Below are 18125 nucleotides of genomic sequence, written 5' to 3' on the forward strand. Positions count from 1 at the left end.
CACTTTCACAAATAGACGCAGTCCAGTGGGAGACAGGTGGAGGGCAGGGGGGGTGTTTGTGGTTTTCTTAAAGACCTACTCGAGCATTTAAATGAATAAGGGCTAGTTGTCAAATCTCCAATCTCTTATATAACTTGTAAAGCCACACGTTTATGTGAGAACTACTTCTTTTGGGGCCTCGGGTGTTGTCAAGACAAAGGGGGCATCGTGTGAATGTTTGCTTTGAGTGGAGGGTCTTTTGTATTTATTCAAGCCTCTTTCTTTGCTTGTTACCTTGGCAGGATACCAACTTAAACTAGCTGGCTAACATGCCAAACTCCAGCATGCAAGCTTAGGGCTCACTTGACAGTTTCTGAGGTCTATTACACACCAGTGGTCTGTTTGTTGCTCTCAACTAGAAAGCAAAATAAGATTTGGTCTTGGAATCTTATCAAGACTGCTACATTTATATCTCTATGTACGTAGATATGGTAGAATCTGCTCAGACCCAAATGTTATTTTGTTATTTTCTGCTCAGACCCAAATGTGCTTGTTATTTTGAAGCGAGACACACCCTGTCTGTTGCGAAGTAATCATTGTCCTGAGACACATGTACGTATTTTCAACAAAATGACAAATATAGAGTGGATGGTGACACAGTCTTTCCTCATGGGTGTTTTTTGTTACCAGTATTTACAGAGTAGACTGACACACCTAACATGTCAGACAGAAGAGAGAGAAAAAATCTCAATTTATTACACATTTGGAAAAATACAGCATTGTGATGTCCATACAAATATAAATCTCTGCACTGGATCTTTGATTGTACGTGATCTGATCGTATTTACAGCACAAGGACATGACACTTTTAAAGCCAGAACCTCGTTGTTTTGTTGACATTCAAAAATGCAGTCTTGAACCTGGCCATTTCTTCAGTCCACAGGAAAAGGTTCATTTCTCATACGTAATGCTTTAATGGGGACAGTAAAAGGGAAGTGTGGTCAATGTGGTCCCTGATAGTTTCCCTCACACATGCCATGAAATATAGGTAGCCACTTCGTCAAAGGGTATGTGGTGACCTTATGCAACGAAGCGCACATACGGACGTGTCCACGAGTTGGCTTACAAAAATGGTCGTTTTTGCATTTGACATGTTGGTTAGCATTCAATATCTAAGCAAATGGTGGTGATACTATTATTCATTAACCCCTGCTTTCAGCCGCATAATTATTTAGACAATTATGAACTTGTCAGCTATCTTAATTTAGCATGGTAAGAAACTAAGGAAGCACTATGCCGAGCTCTGAAAAAGCAGTAGTTGTGAGGTATGGAACCCGTTGTTTCATACCTTAATGTATAAGTAAGCTAATGTATTTGTGCAGTCTTTAACTTAGAAGAAGTCCAATGCTTTCTGATTAGCATCTAACAGCAGCAAGATCCTTAATAATCTTCAAAATTGGCTAAAATAATGCCTTAACGTGGTGAGTGGTGGTAAAAGCTGTGTGCCATTGACATAATCAGCAGTTCTATAAAGAACCTTTGGCCTACTTTTTTTGTGAGGAAAATAAGTGCAAACACATTGCTAATGTGTGTTCAGATGAAGAATGTTAATATGACATTATGCTTTGGATGCATATTGACCATTTCATGCCCATCATCCATTAAAGGCAACATGACACCTCTTAAAGCTTGGGGAAGAGGTATGTAGTATGCGATTGGAAGGCACAGTGCTGGTATAAAGACTAAAGAACAGACTGGACCGTATGTTCAGGATTACAACACAATGCCATTGCGGTTGCAGTTGAGTACCTCATAGTGTTGGGTCTGACCCAGCTGCCTGTGAAACTGGCCTTGTTTCTGGGTCCTCAAGCAGCGGATGTTCTGTCCTAGCATAATACTTTTTATGGCGGGGAGGGGAGAGAGCATGTCCCACGGTAAGGACGTCACTCCAGAGCCAGATAAATTCAGCTCCTGCAGAGAGTCCAGCCCGGTGAAAACAGACAGGCTTAGTGTCTTCAGATTGGGATTGTTGGAGAGATCCAACACTTGGAGGCTCTGCAGGCCCTCAAAGCTGTGGGCTTCAATTTTCTGAAGCTGATGAAGACTGCTGAGGGACAAGTAAACCAAATCTGTCAAGTGAACAAAGTCTCCCTTTTGAATGGCAATAATGGGGTTGTAGTCCAGATTGAGGTATCGCAGTATCTCAAGTCCCGCCAGTCTTGGTACGCTCGAAAGACGGTTTGCTGTTAGGTTCAAAGTCTGAATGTGTACAAGTTTTCCATGCGGTGTTGTGGAAATAGACACCAGCTTGTTGTGTGATAGGTCCACGCTGACGGGTTTGCCTTTTACTTTAGACACAAACACGTCCATGTTGAAGTCCTGGAAGCTGTTGTAGCTGAGATCTACTTCAGCCAGAGGAAGGCCAAAGAAGCAACCCTGCGAGAGGCCCTCCAAGTCATTGTGGCTCAGATCCAGAGTCTCCAGATAACGCAGCTTGGACAAAGCATTGGGGCTTACCTGGACAGGTAAAAAGAATCTTCAGTGACAAAAACAAAACATTCAAAAAAATCCAGGGTAGAGATAGACCTGGATAGATGTTTGACTGAAACTTTTCAGAGGAAGAGAAATTGACCACAAAACTATTTTATGATCAACCATTGTTGCAAGCATAGTGTTGTTGTGAGTGTACTCACCATTGTAATATGATTGCTGCTAAGGTCCAAACTAACAAGGGTGGTGTAGCCCGGCCCAGCCAGGATGGTGTCTGTGAGGGGGCCTATGGCGTTGGAGGACAGATCCAAGTAAGCAGTATCCAGCGGTATGGGCACAGGCATGGCAGCCCCGGGGCCCAACTCTCGACAGTCTGCCGTGGTCAGGCTGAAGCTGTCGAACAGGCCGAAGCTTTCCACCTCGCAGCGGCAGCCCGGGTGGCAGTTCTTGACGGAGGTGGACCAGACATCCACCACCAGCAACGGCAGACCAAGCCAAAGCAAGAGCGCCATCATGTTCTGCAAACACAGCACATTATTTACAACAATGCAGTAGAACTTACAAAGTCAAATTAAACTAAATGTAAAACTTATCAATAACGTACTGTGGCTTTAATTTTCATATTTTACATTTATTACCTGAATAATAAAAATATATTTATCCTACTGAACCACGGCAACATTATGAACCGTTAAACAAACTTTGCACTTTATTACTGATCCAATCAAAATGCAAGGCACATAAAAAAAGTCTAAAAATAATTTCATATTTTGTTACACTACTCTAGCACTAAATGATGATTGTAAACTACAAAGGCAAACATCATAACACACTTAATTCTCATTTGTGGTCAAATGCTTTTAATTAGTCTACCAGGCCTTTCTGTTCCAGGTCAATTCTTATCAAGCACATCATGTTCTCCAGCATTGATTACAACCAAAAAAAAAAGTTTTTTTTAAAAGAAGATGCCAACTCTGTGTTTACGTCACACAGTTTGTATGGTTTTGAAGGGAGATAGACAGACACAGACTATGAAAAGAGGCTATTGTTGTGACTACAGCTTCTTCTTGTTAGTAACTAACTAAATAAAATGGTCCTTTTATTTCGTCACACAGGGTTGGCCACAAGTTTTTTTCATCTATAAGCTTGAGTAACTCGTGACAGTTACAAGGGGAAATAAAGTGTCACGGTTGAGCGTTGAGCGCCGTGACACAGCAGGCCGAAGCTAAGAGTCATTTGCAAAACGACAGCCACATCTGGCAAAGTAACATTTGGATGGTGAGAAATACACTGACTATGGGAGTCGCTGATGGTGTCGGGGTACACTTGCCTGTCTTGTGTGCCGACACTAAGAGTCCGATTCAAGATTCAAGAGTTTTTATTCGCCATTTTTGAGCGTGCCAAACAAGGAATTTGACTTGGGTACATCACAGCCTCTGTTCAACATTCAGGTGACTAACAACACTCAGGACGTGTGAAAGATGACAAGGTGACATTCTCGCATATGATGGTGTGAATGTTTGTGTGTGCGTGCGTGTGTACGTGTGTGTGAGTGACAAAAAGAAAAATTCCACTGCCTATTGTTTGTAAGGCATGGGATCAGATCAGATAATAACAAGCCCAGCCCTTTTAAGAAATTAATGTTTGCTCACATAACAGGTAATGCAATAAATACTAAGGTTATTAATCAATTTATGTCAAAGACTAATGTTCCACTAGATGGTCAATACTCACGGTTGCTCAAAGTCCACTATTTGTACCTCTGTGCAGTGTTTCTTTTGACCCCTGAACTATAAAGCCTACAGGTTGTGCGTATGCAACAGGCCCTTTTACGTCATGATTATGGCCTCTCACTGAAACGAACTGTCAGCTTTTGGACTTCCACGGCCACATGGTCTGTCGTTGTGAGTTTTACAAGCGGGCACTTAAACTGCAGTTGTGAACATAAAGATGTTAACCACAATAGTTGTCTGGCGGAGAGTGCTGCACTAAATCCTGTCTGAAAACATGATGTAACCAAAAAAAGAGACATCATATAAAGAACATCTCACAATGCTGAGCCGTCCTAAATTCTCAAGCTTTTATGGCTCACCCCAATTGGCTTTGAAATGGCAGAGGAAGGGCTTGGACAGACCCGCCTCCTTATCAAAACACAAAAGTGGCAATTTGCTGACTAAACACAGAGACACGTGGGTGTAACTCAAGTACAGAACATGACCGAGGCATCTCATCACTTCGGTCAGTTGGAACTCTATGTTCACCCTTCCTTCAACCTTTGCTCCATCTGAACATTCCCTACCAGGTGTACTGTTCCCCGCCTCCCCCACCAATAAATCTTCTGTTTCCACTAAATGCCCCTCAACTCACACGCACAAAAAGAAGTGAGAACATCAACACCCCGCCCCAGTGAACAATCCGCTCTGACACCTTCTCACTTTCCGAGCCTTTTATCTAGGATAAGTGAAAGGACAACTTCCTCACTCCGCTGGGGGACATCTGCATTTATGTAAGCAAAAACCACCAGCATAAAAAGCATTAAACCCATTTAACGGTTATTAACCTCCCTGACTGTGATAATCGAGTTGTTATCAGTGCAAATACATGGAATAAAATTGCTTGAAGATACAGAGAAATGATGTAAGGTCAGTCAATATTAATACAGCTGTATTCATTTACTACCAAACTCGTTGAACCTTTGTTCATTGTACTCACAGATTGAAGAGTACTGGGTAATTATAAGAAGAGTAACAGGCTCAATCCTGATGAGCCACTTTTAACGTGCCTTTAAATGCACAAACAATCGGACACGCCTGCAGTTAGAACTATTTGTACATGCGAGGAAACAAAAGAAAAGAAAAACAATGTAAGAGTCAGTGAAAACAGTGAGACTTGATGCCATCTGGTGTAAAAAGTAGGTCTTAAGGATGAATTGTATTTTCAATATAATGGTAAAAAGCTTAACTAAAATTTGCTGATTGAAAAGGCTGAAATGTGTTTTTTTACTGGGAGTGGCGCGGAGAGCTCAGAGCGACATCAACGCAGAATTTCTAGGAGCACTAGAGGCGTTGAGGGGTCCAGTTTTGTGGCCTCAGTAGTATGACGTTGTACGGTTGGCTTCTTCAAGCCTGGATGTCAAACTCTCACTGGAGATGTTTGCAGCTCGTTCGAGATGGAAATCAGCACCTCCAAATCTGAGGACATGGTCCTCAGAGGCAAAAACGGTTGAGTTTGAATGTGCTTTCCAGGTCAGGGAACCTGCCCCAAGTGCAGGAGTTCGAATATCTTTGTGCTTCTTGTGGTCTTGTTCACAAATGGGGACATGATGGGAGTGTGAGATTGACAGGCGGATCGGTGCAGCGTCTACAATTTTCACAAGTTAATGATTCCAACCATAGCATATGGCGTTTCAAGGTATATTTATATTTTCTTACTTTTAAAGCCACTATGTTTATATTGTAGATTTTTCATTCATGTTTTCTTGTACTACATGCTTAAAAGTTTGAATTCAATCATAACACACATTTATTTGAGTAAAAAGTTCAATCACATCCACGAACTCGGTGTTGAACACACGCAATATAGTGACGCTGTCTGGTAAAGTAAGCTCTCTCATCTCAAGAAACTATCTTAAGAAAAAGTCACTTTAAGAGAAGCCCATGCAAGCGTAAAGACAAATGGCTCCAAGTCCGATTTCTCGTTCTTGTACGTGGCAGATATACAGTTTGGTTGATGAAGATCACCTTCAATGAATCGATAATTGAACTGCCCTCGCGGATGTTACAGTCTTGCATGATGCCTGATAAAGTTGTCCGAGCTTGGGGTGACATTGTGCGGTCAGTTGAGTGGTGACACACCGTGGGCGGTTTCTTAAAACAAATGCCAAATGAAACCTGAGCTGACCACTGAGCTCGAAGCGTTTTTTTTTTTAAAACCAAACTCCTACAACAAAAACTTTGAGCGTCTTCTACAAAAGAAGCCAGAAAAGTGGTGACAACAACTTCATTTTTTAAAGTCCACGTAAACTTATTACTCGCCTTTCATCCAGAGTGTCCGCGCTCTTCTTTTGACCGTTTTTCCACTTCACTTCACTGCTCCCATTTTCCAGACCCCCGCTGAGCAGGGCTTCTCTGTGTCCGGGCGGAGTGAGTCTCAAAGCGGCTTCATGAGTTTCGTCAGCTCCGCTCTGCACGAACGAACCGCCAGCGGGCGTTAACACTTAACTGAGACACTCGTATGCTCCCATCCCACTTTTCAGTCCTGCTTCTTGCCTGGCTCGCCTCGTTGACTGGACTTTCGAAAGGTGCCACCTACATGAAAGTTCTAGGTTGTGAGAGATAAACAATTCCGCTTTTTTATTTCAAAGTAAAATACCGGGTTCAGTTTCACCCCGCCGACGGCGTAAAATGCCCCGTAGCACTTGAGAAACCATCATGAGTTGCGTGAGATAAATCACACTTTCATACGACTGTTCCAAAAGTATTTGTTAATTTCGTGAATCCGTCTGTCTGTCTGTCTGTCTTTTCTTTCTTTCTTTCTTTCTTTCTTTCTTTCTTTCTTTCTTTCTTTCTTTCTTTCTTTCTTTCTTTTTCTGTCTGTCTGTCTGTCTGTCTGTCTGTCTGTCTGTCTGTCTGTCTGTCTGTCTGTCTGTTCATCTATCCACTTATCCATCCATCCCTCTCTCTCTCTCTCTCTCTCTCTCTCTCTCTCTCTCTCTCTCTCTCTCTCTCTCTCTCTCTCTCTCTCTCTCTGTCTCCCTACCTACCTACCTACCTACCTACCTACCTACCTACCTACCTACCTACCTACCTACCTACCTACCTACCTACCTACCTACCTACCTACCTACCTACCTACCTACCTACCCACCTACCTACTTAAATGCTTTTATTTTATAAAGGATAGACGCGATATTTCCGGATCTGGTTCTCCTCAATAAAGTTGCGTGGGCAATGTTTAAGGCCGGCCACAAGAGGGCGCCGTAGTTGAATTATTATGGCATTGGGCTGACTGCATTGCAGCTGCTTTTAACCATTTAATTTACCGGAAAGTAAAGCAAAATTGAAGCATTCATTTTCCCGTGTATTTTGTGTATTGCTTGGGCACACTTTGGTTTAGTTGTGACATATTCCAGCTGTCTTTGAGAATTTTGTGATGGCTTTGGAATCAAGAGTTCTAGACACCAGGCAATGTTTTCAACATTTCACATTTTAAATACATAAACCATAAAGTCTCCATCCATCCATCCATGCATCCATCCATCCATCCATCCATCCATCCATCCATCCATCCATCCATCCATCCATCCATCCATCCATCCATCCATCCATCCATCCATCCATCCATCCATCCATCCATCCATCCATCCATCCATCAGTGCTGTTCTGAAAATATTCATCAGTGAAGAGACGTGATTTTCTAAGAATGATGTAGAAGTGATTCCTTTGTTCACATACCCTACATACCCACAAACCCCAAGTGTGGGCATTGCAAAAATGTAAATAAAATCAGAATACAATTATTTCTAGATTAGGTATGGACTGATGACATAGTATGCCATTTGAATATTTATACCCTATTTTAATTTTATGCGCGATATTTATGTTATGTTTATTAGCATGCGTGTGAAATTTGCCTCAGCATGAGCTATGGTGCATTTGCGGCCCACTCGGTAGTGACAGTGCTGAGTCATCATTCATGTCCTATTCTTGCATGCATGCAGTGATGTCAAGCTGTTACATTTAAGAGGCTCATGGGCTTACCTGGGATAAGGGTCAACAAAGGTGGAATCATTTTGCGACTGTGAGAACTGTTTCTGTGCATATAAACTGGAATTATCTTTACAATTCAATCAGAAAATATATGAAAATATAACATATGACATATTGGTATTTAAATTTACCATGTCTGAATTTAACATTTCTTTCATGTCTTCAATATTTGTAAAATCACAAGTCATGTCTACTTTGTAGATATGTTCATTTAGAAACAGAACATTCTTGTTCATGTTTTATGATGAATACTGTTTTTGTAACGTTTGTCACCATGGCAACCATTTCATGCTCATTTGTCAGGTGCCCGCCTCATCAGTTGAGGCGGAGTCTTTTCACAAGCATCCTAAAAGACTGACGCAGTCAAAATCGGCAGTCATCCGCAAGGGACCGTGACACATGAAGGGAGAGTCCTTCATTATTTTTAATTACCCCCACTCCTCTTTGGGTTCCAATTCATTTAATCAGCAGGAGCTGCTGGTGTGAGAGCAATTAAAGCACAGTTCAAGTGTTTCCTGTGTAGCCCCCAGCTCTTTGAGCAAGATATTTTCAAAGGTGTGAATTTCTAAACTCATACACGGGGATGTAGCTCAGTGGTAGAGCGCATGCTTCGCATGTATGAGGTCCTGGGTTCAATCCCCAGCATCTCCATTTTACATGACCGGCATGATCAAGTGGTTAAGGGAGTGCTACACCCACGTTAAAGACCATCACTGCAAAGACACTGATGACCCAAATTGCCCTACAATTAATTCCAAACGCAGCTCTAAGATGGTGTGTACACTTATGCAACCACATGACTTCAGTTAATTGTTTCTTCCCTTCTCAAAAACACTTCTAAAATGACGGTTACACTCCTGGATATAGGCAATCACTTAACAGGAATTAAACATTCTTAATGATCGCAGTTTGTCTTTACATGATCCTTCTTCCATGTTCTTTCAGCATAAAAAAAATAATAATGTTAGTTAACCACAGCAAAATGTCAAAACAATGAAATTTTTCACAGCATTTTACTCTGATAATTGACAAACTAAGAAAAAACTGTTTGACAAACATTGCTTAGATACAATACACTGTTGTGATGACATCAGAGTTTTTGAGTGTGTTAGATGATAAGAAAAAGTAAAGGCCTTGTTGGAGCTCCAGCTGCACCATAAAAAAAAAAGCTTTTGGACTAGACTAAGGTCTGCTGTCAATCCTCTTAGGATGCTCCTCAGTGAAAATGGATTAGCGGGTTACACGTATACGTTTTGGCCCACGGTCACTTTGGAGGATTGGATTGAATGAGCATGTGTCTGGCAATGTTCTCATAATATAATACACCCAATACAATTCTGTCAGTATTTTAAGGTGTTTTTTGCTTTCAACCGGGATTTTGGATTACCTGTTTTTTGAAATTCCAACATGAGTGCAGAGGAGCACAGTTGTTTGTTGTCATCCAGATCCACCTCATGAAGGCAAAGTAGTTAAAGCCAGTGGCTGCGGGGCGTAAGTAACTCTCCAGGGTGCTGAAGTTGTCTCCAAACAGCTTCCTGGTCTCCCCACCTGTCACTTGGCAGCCTGGCGGTTCAGGTGCGATGACTCGGCTCCCAGCTCGCTCAGGGCAAACAGGTAAGCTTGCGAGAATGGTGAGGTGACGCCTGGACTGCAAAGCTGTCCTGATGACTTAAAAAGCGAAGCTAGGTGAGTTATATTACTTTATTAATTTTAATTGTGCTTCAAAGGTGAGCATTCTGAAAATACATGCTTACTTTTCAGATGACTACTCTGCAGTGAACCTAAAACGTCACTACCTCAAATTCACAGCCAGGACAATGCAACATTTTCAACCGCTATGGGAGTCCAACCATCCATTTGGGCCTTTAATTAAAAGCAGGCATACTTTACTGACGCCGTCTTTGTACAACCTTCTCATATGGGTCCTCCTTGGATTGCTGACGTTCCCTTGCTGTGTCCGCTGTTTGGTATTCAAAGTGGGCGTCCTGGGGCCTTGGAACTGTGACCCGGTGTTCTACAAGACGCTGCCGGCCGCCGCGGCAAGACTTGCTGTAAGCAGGATAAACGAGGACCTCAGTTTGAATTTGGGCCTGGAGATCGACTTTGTCATCCTGCAGGAGCCTTGCGAAACTTCCAAAGCTTTGACTGAATTCATACAATACGAAAATATGGCGGATGCGTTTGTGGGCCCCACTAATCCTGGATACTGTACCGCAGCATCACTGCTGGCAAAGAACTGGGACAAGGCCATCTTCTCCCACGGGTGTGTCAATTTTGAGCTGGACCGCATTACGGGATACCCGACCTTTTCCAGGACAGTGCCGTTTCCCTCCGAGGTACTTTTCACGGTGTTGAAACACTTCCGGTGGGCTAACATCGTGGTGGTGTCATCCAATGAAGACATCTGGATGGACACAGCGGAGAGAGTGGCTGCTGCCATGAGGAGGAAGGGGCTTCCCGTTGCCTTGGTTACGTCTGTGGGTATCAACGAGACCCAAGTTGAGAGCACGCTGAGGAAGATCCAAGACGCAGGGGAAATAAGAGGTGAGGGGGCTGATAATCTTGTCAAATGTTTTCCCAGAAGAATGGGAGCGGCTTTAGCTGCAACAGCGGATCAATTTCACATTTTACTCAATTTTTAGTCCGTGTAGGCCATAGGTGTCAAACCCAAGGCCCGGGGGCCGGATACGGCCCACCATATCATTTTAATTGGCCTAATTGTGCATCGACTTCATGTGTCAATACCAAAATTGCAAATTGTCTTCACTTTTAAAAACCACAGATATTGCAAGCAATTTTTATTACCATTCGTCTTTTTAAAATATTTGAACAGATTTACTAGCATCAGTTTGTTGTGTAGCCTATATTGTATATAATATAAGGCATTGATAGTCATAATGGTCCTCCGAAGTGACTGAACACTTCTGCCTGGATAAAATGACCTAACATAGAATTCCCTGTGTGTGTACCAGTGATCGTCATGTGCATGCACTCTGTGCTGCTCGGAGGAGAGCAGCAGGCTACTTTTCTCGTCAAGGCCCAACAAATGGGTTTGACTTCGGGCAAGTACGTTTTCGTGCCCTACGACGCCCTCCACTACAGCTTGCCCTACAACGTCCCCTACTTTCCGCTGCAAAACAACAGCAAGCTGAGTGAGGCCTATGACGCCGTGCTCACAATCACAATCATCTCAGACCCGGTTTCCTTCAACGAGGCGTACACACGGGCCCAAGAGAGCGGGGAAGTGAGGCTGACTGCGGCTGCCGAACAGGTAGGAATAAGCTAAGAAGAATATTTCCAGCATTGTTTTGTAACCTTTATTGACCCAAAGCATACATGAAATAAAAATGGCATACAAGGTGGCTAGTAACATGGCACACTGGTGGGGAATCACATGATTTAGATTAGAATATTCTGGCCTGGACTTTCTCATACTAACCTAATCTGCATTGTATTGCAGGTGAATCCACTATTCGGCACGATCTATAACAGCATTTATCTCCTCGCCAACTCCATCCACAAGACCAGGAGAGCCGGAATGCCTCTGTCAGGCTCAAACCTCGCCTTCTTTACCAAAAACATATCCTTCGATGGCTTCAACCAGAAGGTCCTGGTCGATAATAGAGGTGAACTCAAAACCAGCTACATCATCCTGGACACCAGCGACGCTGGCAGTCAGCTGTACCCAACCTACGTGGTGGATGTTACGTCCGGGCGGCTTCGGTTTGCCGGGAGGTCTATTAGTTTCCCAGGAGGGTCTCCTCCACCGTCCGATTCCAGCTGCTGGTTTGTTAAGAGTGCTCTCTGCAAAGGAGGTAAGGGATTTTGCTTGAAGGTATTCATTAGAGCCTCTATCTATCACTAACTTGTTGTTATGCAGGCGTGGAGGTCACCTACATCCTAGTGGTGTTTGGAGTCATCTTGGCTCTGGCTGTAATGGGGCTTCTGATCAGTTTATACATCAGGTAAAGTTCTCCACTGCTAATTTACTGAACTGGTGTAATCATGTCTCCTATAATCGAATGACTTTGTCATTTTTTGTGGATGTAATTGACAGGAGAAGACTCCAGCAAATCCAACTGGTCAAAGGCCCAAATCGGATCCTGCTGACTTTAGAGGATCTTACGTTCATCAACCCTCAGATTAGCAAGAGGGTGAGTGTCCATGTTGCATCCCACGCTCTTGTTTGGGCAGAATTTGAGATTACAGAGGAGAAAAACTGCTCGGACGTCTCAAAGGTATCCATGGGAAGTGTTGGAACAGGAAATTTGTGATAATACATAATATTCTACATGTTATGGTATTTTATAAAAAAAAAAAAAAGAAGAGCACTACATGTATGAATTGATCGCATGTCTACCTCACAGTTCTGATGTTCGGGGTATGAATCTCGACGTGTTAGGTTATTTGAAGACTCTAAAATATTCATAGTTTTGAATTTGAGTGTGAAATGTGTTAGTCATATGTGTCAATCTTATTTACTGTTTCCGTTTCTTGTCATTATTCGACAACATTTTTTATTTGATTTCATGCACAGAAAATCACTTTAGAGGATATGAGTGAGTCCAGGACTGCTGTGGAAGAGAAATCTGCTGACCGCTCACATTCAGTGAACAGTATGCACACAGCGACGCATGAGACCACCAATGTTGCCGTTTTTGAGGTAAAGAACAGTGAACTAAACCAAAGCCCCTCGCATTTTAACATGTACGTCAACACAAAACAATAGCTTGATGATGAATCAATCAGTTATAACAACATTTCAATATTAGCGCCGTAAAATTTAACATGTGACCTCTCCTCCAGGGTGACTGGGTGTGGCTAAAGAAATTTGAGGATGGCCAGTTTAAGGAAGTGAAACAAAGTGGCACAAGGATTTTTACCAAGGTCAGCGTGATTAAGTGTTACATTTATTCATAAATAGGCACAGAGTTAAGTTATAATCCAAATGCTGTTTAGCAAACTATTGCATTGGTACTTGTAATAAATTATTGTGTGCCTTCTGCAATGTTGAACTGTTGATCAAATCATATTGGCAAAAATGTGCAGATTTGTGTTTGTTAGTCCATTAGTAAATTAGCCGATTACTTCCTGGTTCGTTTTGGTGCCCCACATTTGTGTTTATTTGTCCCTCCATATTAGTTAGCAAGCCACTTCTTGTTTTGTGGATAGTCTACATTTGTGTCCAAGTGACTATTTAATTCTGTACATTCTATTAATTCATGTTATTATTAAATGTATTTATAATGTATAATACTGCAAAGTATTGTTTTCCTTCTAGAAAAAACACATTGTTAAAATGTTTGTTGGGCTTTTTGCAGGGAGGCTGGAACGGATTAGTGGTATTTCCATTCGTTTCAATGGGCACAGATGTTTTACGATATATCAGTATTTTGAGTGACGAACGTGGTCACAGAATGAATTAAAGTCATATCTCAAGACACTATTATATTGACTGATCTTACTTAATGAACCTTTGAGTCATTGAAAAAAGTTGTGTGGTTTTTGCAATCAAAACAATAACAAGGTAATCAAACCTGCTGTCCCTATCAGATGAAAGACTTGAGAAATGAGAACGTGAATCTTTTCCTGGGCTTCTTCACGGAGAGCTCCATGTTTGCCGTGGTGACGGAGCACTGCTCCAGGGGAAGTCTGCAGGACCTGCTTAGGAACGAGGACGTCAAATTAGACTGGATGTTCAAGTCCTCGCTTTTACTTGACCTCATCAAGGTAAACGCCAATCCTCCAGCACGCTGCCTTGCACGTCACGCTTGTCTATTAAGTCTGGCACACTGGAGTCACATTCCCAGAGAAAAAAATGCTGCTTCTCACATTAATCTATATTTCCTGAATAGACAGTTCAACAACATTCCTTATGTTCCACATTTGTTGTATTTCCTTCTTGAACGTGACCAAGCTAATCACAATGTCATCCTTCTTAATGACAAAGTTTGAAGTTTCACAACTTCTGTGATGTTTTACTATCGTGTGTAAAAATCTGTTCCTGCTGTGTAATGTATTTAATGTACCTTCACTTATATTTTAAAAAAAAAAAGTGCAATTTAATTACAGGAGTTTGATACAGACTTCAAAATGATGCTTGTATGCAAAGTTTCTACATTGTAATAAAAAAGACACATTGTGCTCGCAGGGGATGAAATACCTCCACCATCGAGATTTCCCACACGGCCGGCTAAAATCTCGAAACTGTGTGGTGGACGGCCGCTTTGTTCTCAAGATCACAGACTATGGCTTTAATGAGCTACTAGAATCTCAAAAGGCTCCTTTCAAACCACCACCACCTGAAGGTATCATGTCTCCCACAATCATCACAAAACAAGAGTTTGTTACAAAATGCAACTTATTTCGCACTTCATTTCCCTCTGCTTCAATCAGAACTTTTTTGGACTGCTCCTGAATTCCTGAGGGATCTCCCAAGTTCCCGTAAAGGCACCTACAAGGGGGACGTATACAGTTTTTCCATTATTCTCCAAGAGGTGGTGGTTCGAGGACTACCGTACTGCATGCTGGGCCTACCACCCGAAGGTGTGTTTGGACAGTTCCATTTTTGATTTTGGACTTTAATTAAAAATGGTAAATGATAAAAACAGTTATATGTCATGAATTCTGCCAAGCAACAAGCAAGTGGAGGGGCCAAGCCAAAGTGGTTCCTTAATTTACAACTATAATTCATTCCATGATCAAATATTGTTCCTTTGTTGTCTAACCTGTCTGATATTTATATTCTTGTTCTATAATTCTAGAGATCATTCGAAAGGTTAAGAAACCCCCTCCAATGTGTCGGCCCACTGTAGCTCCCGACCAGGCTCCTCTGGAATGTATCCAGCTGATGAAGCAGTGCTGGAGTGAGCTTCCAGACAGAAGACCCAACTTTGATGAGATTTTTGACAGGGTTTGTTTGGGATTTAAGTAAGGTTAGCATTTTCTCTGTTTTCCTACATAATTGTTTCTTTCTCGTGTAGTTCAAAATCATCAACAAGGGTAAGAAGACCAACATCATCGACTCCATGTTGAGGATGTTGGAGCAGTACAGCTCCAATCTGGAAGACCTCATCCGAGAGCGAACGGAGGAGCTGGAGGTGGAGAAGCAAAGGACAGAGAAGCTGCTCTCTGAGATGCTTCCACCGTCAGTTGGCACACACCTATATGTACAAATGAACTTTTTCAAAACCAGCTGATCATCCTCTGCATCCATCAGCTCGGTGGCCGAGGCGCTGAAAACAGGCGCCACAGTGGAGCCGGAGTACTTCGACCAGGTGACCATCTACTTCAGTGACATAGTGGGGTTCACCACCATCTCGTCGCTCAGTGACCCCATCGAGGTGGTTGACCTTCTCAACGACCTTTACACTCTGTTTGATGCTGTGCTCAGCAACCACGATGTCTACAAGGTATTTTCCGTATTTTCAAGATACAGTAAGCACGATGAACCCTCTGTTTATTGTCTTAGAGGATAATCATGATTTTGTAAAAAGAGCTAACGAGCAGATGCGTTATTCAGGTGGAAACCATCGGTGATGCTTACATGGTGGCGTCGGGCTTGCCGAAGAGAAACGGCAACAAGCATGCCGCGGAAGTGGCCAACATGTCTTTGAACATCCTCAGCTCGGTGGGAACCTTCCGGATGCGCCATATGCCCGACGTTCCTGTCAGGATACGAATCGGGATCCACTCAGGTACTTCATCCATGTGGATGGCTTTTGGATCAGCATGAAATTGAATGACCGGAAAATAAATGGCTATGCAATATTCTTCTGAAAATACTAATCTACCAAAATTCAAATTGTGAAGAAGTCTATCAGGTCCAATTTAGTGTTTAATTTTCAAGCCTATATTTCAATCAAATGAGCATCATGAATTTGTGTCTTCCCAGGGCCATGCGTCGCTGGAGTGGTGGGCCTGACCATGCCCCGCTACTGCCTGTTTGGAGACACCGTCAACACCGCCTCCAGAATGGAATCCACCAGCCTGCGTGCGTTTCCAAAATTGCATTTTTAATTCTTTCCCTTATCATTTAACTCTCAATCATCTTCTCTCAGCTTACAGAATCCACGTAAACTTGAGCACTGTAAACATCCTCCGCTCTCTCAAGGAAGGTTATAAAATAGAAGTCAGGGGCAAGACGGAGCTGAAGGTAAGATTGATTTGAAAGATCAACGTTGGGTATCATTATTATCTGTGTAAAACAGTGCTCTTTATTACCAGGGGAAAGGCATCGAAGAGACGTACTGGCTCGTAGGGAAGTCGGACTTTGCAAAGCCTTTGCCAAAACCGCCAGAGATTAAACCGGGGTAAGAGAACTTTCATCTTTCTTGTGTATATTAAATATATTTTCTATACTTTTGATCCAAACTCGCGCAAACTGCACTTGTGCTATCTTAGTGAAGACAATCACGGCCTGAACCCCAAAGACATAGCCACCTACAAGAGAAAGAAGGCCGAAAAAAAGTCTTGACCCGCAGGTAGACGCCTCGCACGGCAGCCGGTGTTGTGCTGTCCTGTGGAAAACATTGGCATGCTTTAATGTGAACGCCATTGATTTCCAAGTCTTCCTTTGTGATCTTTTCTTCTTAATCTCTTGATCTTATCAACTTCTGCCCATAAGCAGATTGTGGAAATCCCTCCTTGTGTAGTGAGTAGTTAACTCTCATGGCGTTGTATTTAACATTTGTGTTGTGTTTGCTATTGGGGTGTCTTGTGGTGTGCTTCTTAAATTGAAATACGTAGCGACTGCTTGTTATTAATTCCAAGCTTTGTCTTTTATTAGTGTCAACTGGCAGGAGATGGTGACGGATGAGATCAAGAGCCTTTTTCGCAAGGCCAACAGGCCAGTGGACAAGCAAAAAATGAGCGTAAAAGAAGGAAAGATGTGAAAGGAATGAAGTCATCGCACAGATTCCTTCTGGGAAAAGGAGAAGCGGGTCCGAGGACGTAAAAGCGGTACCCGGCCTCTCTTCTCGTGGCTTAACGCAGACTCCTTTAAGAGGATTGTCCATCGACTGGCTAATCCGCCTGCAGCCGACACAGCGGAACACGATGGTGCTAATGTAATGAGACTGGTCCTGTGACCTGCCTGCCTGCTGCTGCCAGTAGACCAGGGACTGATCTTTAGTCAAAGATGTATGCACTCTTACTTGCTGCACTCACTGGCCACTGAGGGGGTCACCAAAATGATACAAAGAGGGGATGTTCCCGGATGCCTCATTTAAAATAAGATTTGTATTGTCTGTGTTAGCTTTGACATGAATGCTCTTAATAGGGGACTTAGCTGGCTGGATATTACACAATGATAAGTCCTAAAATATAAAGGCTACTTTTTCTATACTGTAGTACAGAAATTAATATAAAAGAATAATAATTCTTGGAGGGCATAATGATGCTACAAAATGAATAATGAAAAAGTGAGCATCAATAATGGAGAAAAAAAACAACAATAAAAATTAAAAATATATATATATAATTTGCTCTTGGTAATTGCTATGATTATTTACACAATTTTATGCACCCACTGCGTTTGTTAATTTTGATTTAGTTTAAATCTAGTCTAAATTTACCGTGATACCGTAAATCTACAGAAATTGTCTTTTCCCTGTAATTTGATCGTAAATATGTCTTGTAAATTTGACACATCATAGAGAAGTGCCAAGTCACCAAGTAACTACACTTAAATGTCAAACTAATAAATCTATGAAAAATTCGACAATAATTTAACTATCATTATGCTCCTTCCTCAGCGACACTCGAGGAAGGTCTTGACAGAGGTGGGAGAACAGAAAGTCAAAGAAAAACAGCGAACGAGAATTTCCTTAAAATATTTTAGTACTAAAATCTGCTTATTTACACTTTTGTCAGTTGTCTCCATGCAAT

General features: G+C 42.2%; 2 protein-coding genes and 1 non-coding gene across 4 annotated transcripts; 2 read left to right on the top strand and 1 right to left on the bottom strand.

Moving 5' to 3' along the window:
* Nucleotides 1-701: 701 nt before the first annotated feature.
* tsku (tsukushi small leucine rich proteoglycan homolog (Xenopus laevis)) lies at nt 702-6761 on the bottom strand. 2 transcript variants are annotated; one of them, XM_088381338.1, is made up of 3 exons: nt 6504-6761; nt 2673-2987; nt 702-2496 (listed from the first exon to the last, which is right to left on the bottom strand). In XM_088381338.1, exons 2-3 carry the CDS (start codon nt 2982-2984, stop codon nt 1753-1755), a joined length of 1056 nt encoding a protein of 351 aa, XP_088237464.1. In that variant the 5' UTR covers nt 2985-2987; nt 6504-6761; the 3' UTR covers nt 702-1752. The 2 variants fall into 2 exon arrangements, with proteins under 2 accessions (XP_088237464.1, XP_088237465.1); XM_088381339.1 differs by lacking the exon at nt 6504-6761 and adding an exon at nt 6210-6451.
* A 2055-nt stretch (nt 6762-8816) lies between these two features.
* Nucleotides 8817-8888, top strand: trnaa-cgc (transfer RNA alanine (anticodon CGC)). Its single transcript has one exon. It is a non-coding gene; the product is annotated as a tRNA-Ala (tRNA).
* Nucleotides 8889-9482: 594 nt separating this feature from the next.
* Nucleotides 9483-17718, top strand: gucy2f (guanylate cyclase 2F, retinal). The gene is made up of 19 exons (XM_088380987.1): nt 9483-9923; nt 9999-10781; nt 11210-11508; nt 11698-12052; nt 12118-12202; nt 12295-12391; nt 12775-12900; nt 13044-13124; nt 13791-13967; nt 14389-14545; nt 14634-14783; nt 15002-15150; nt 15221-15384; nt 15457-15649; nt 15760-15934; nt 16132-16230; nt 16298-16392; nt 16464-16549; nt 17026-17718. Exons 2-19 carry the CDS (start codon nt 10055-10057, stop codon nt 17129-17131), a joined length of 3321 nt encoding a protein of 1106 aa, XP_088237113.1. The 5' UTR covers nt 9483-9923; nt 9999-10054; the 3' UTR covers nt 17132-17718.
* The last annotated feature ends 407 nt before the right edge of the window (nt 17719-18125 follow it).

The sequence above is a fragment of the Syngnathus floridae genome, chromosome 7 (assembly GCF_059516105.1).
Source record: "Syngnathus floridae isolate MCC-2025c chromosome 7, RoL_Sflo_1.0, whole genome shotgun sequence".
Taxonomy (NCBI): domain Eukaryota; kingdom Metazoa; phylum Chordata; class Actinopteri; order Syngnathiformes; family Syngnathidae; genus Syngnathus; species Syngnathus floridae.

Excerpts from the sequence above, each read along its gene's own strand:
- tsku (XM_088381339.1), bottom strand. The coding sequence starts at position 6,296 with ATGTCACCCCAAGCTCGGACAACTTTATCAGGCATCATGCAAGACTGT. Across the intron at positions 2,988-6,209 it reads CAATTATCGATTCATTGAAG|AACATGATGGCGCTCTTGCT; the intron begins GTGATCTTCATC and ends CTGTGTTTGCAG. Across the intron at positions 2,497-2,672 it reads GCAGCAATCATATTACAATG|GTAAGCCCCAATGCTTTGTC; the intron begins GTGAGTACACTC and ends TTACCTGTCCAG.
- gucy2f (XM_088380987.1), top strand. The coding sequence starts at position 10,055 with ATGCAACATTTTCAACCGCTATGGGAGTCCAACCATCCATTTGGGCCT. Across the intron at positions 11,509-11,697 it reads TGACTGCGGCTGCCGAACAG|GTGAATCCACTATTCGGCAC; the intron begins GTAGGAATAAGC and ends ATTGTATTGCAG. Across the intron at positions 13,125-13,790 it reads GCACAAGGATTTTTACCAAG|ATGAAAGACTTGAGAAATGA; the intron begins GTCAGCGTGATT and ends TGTCCCTATCAG.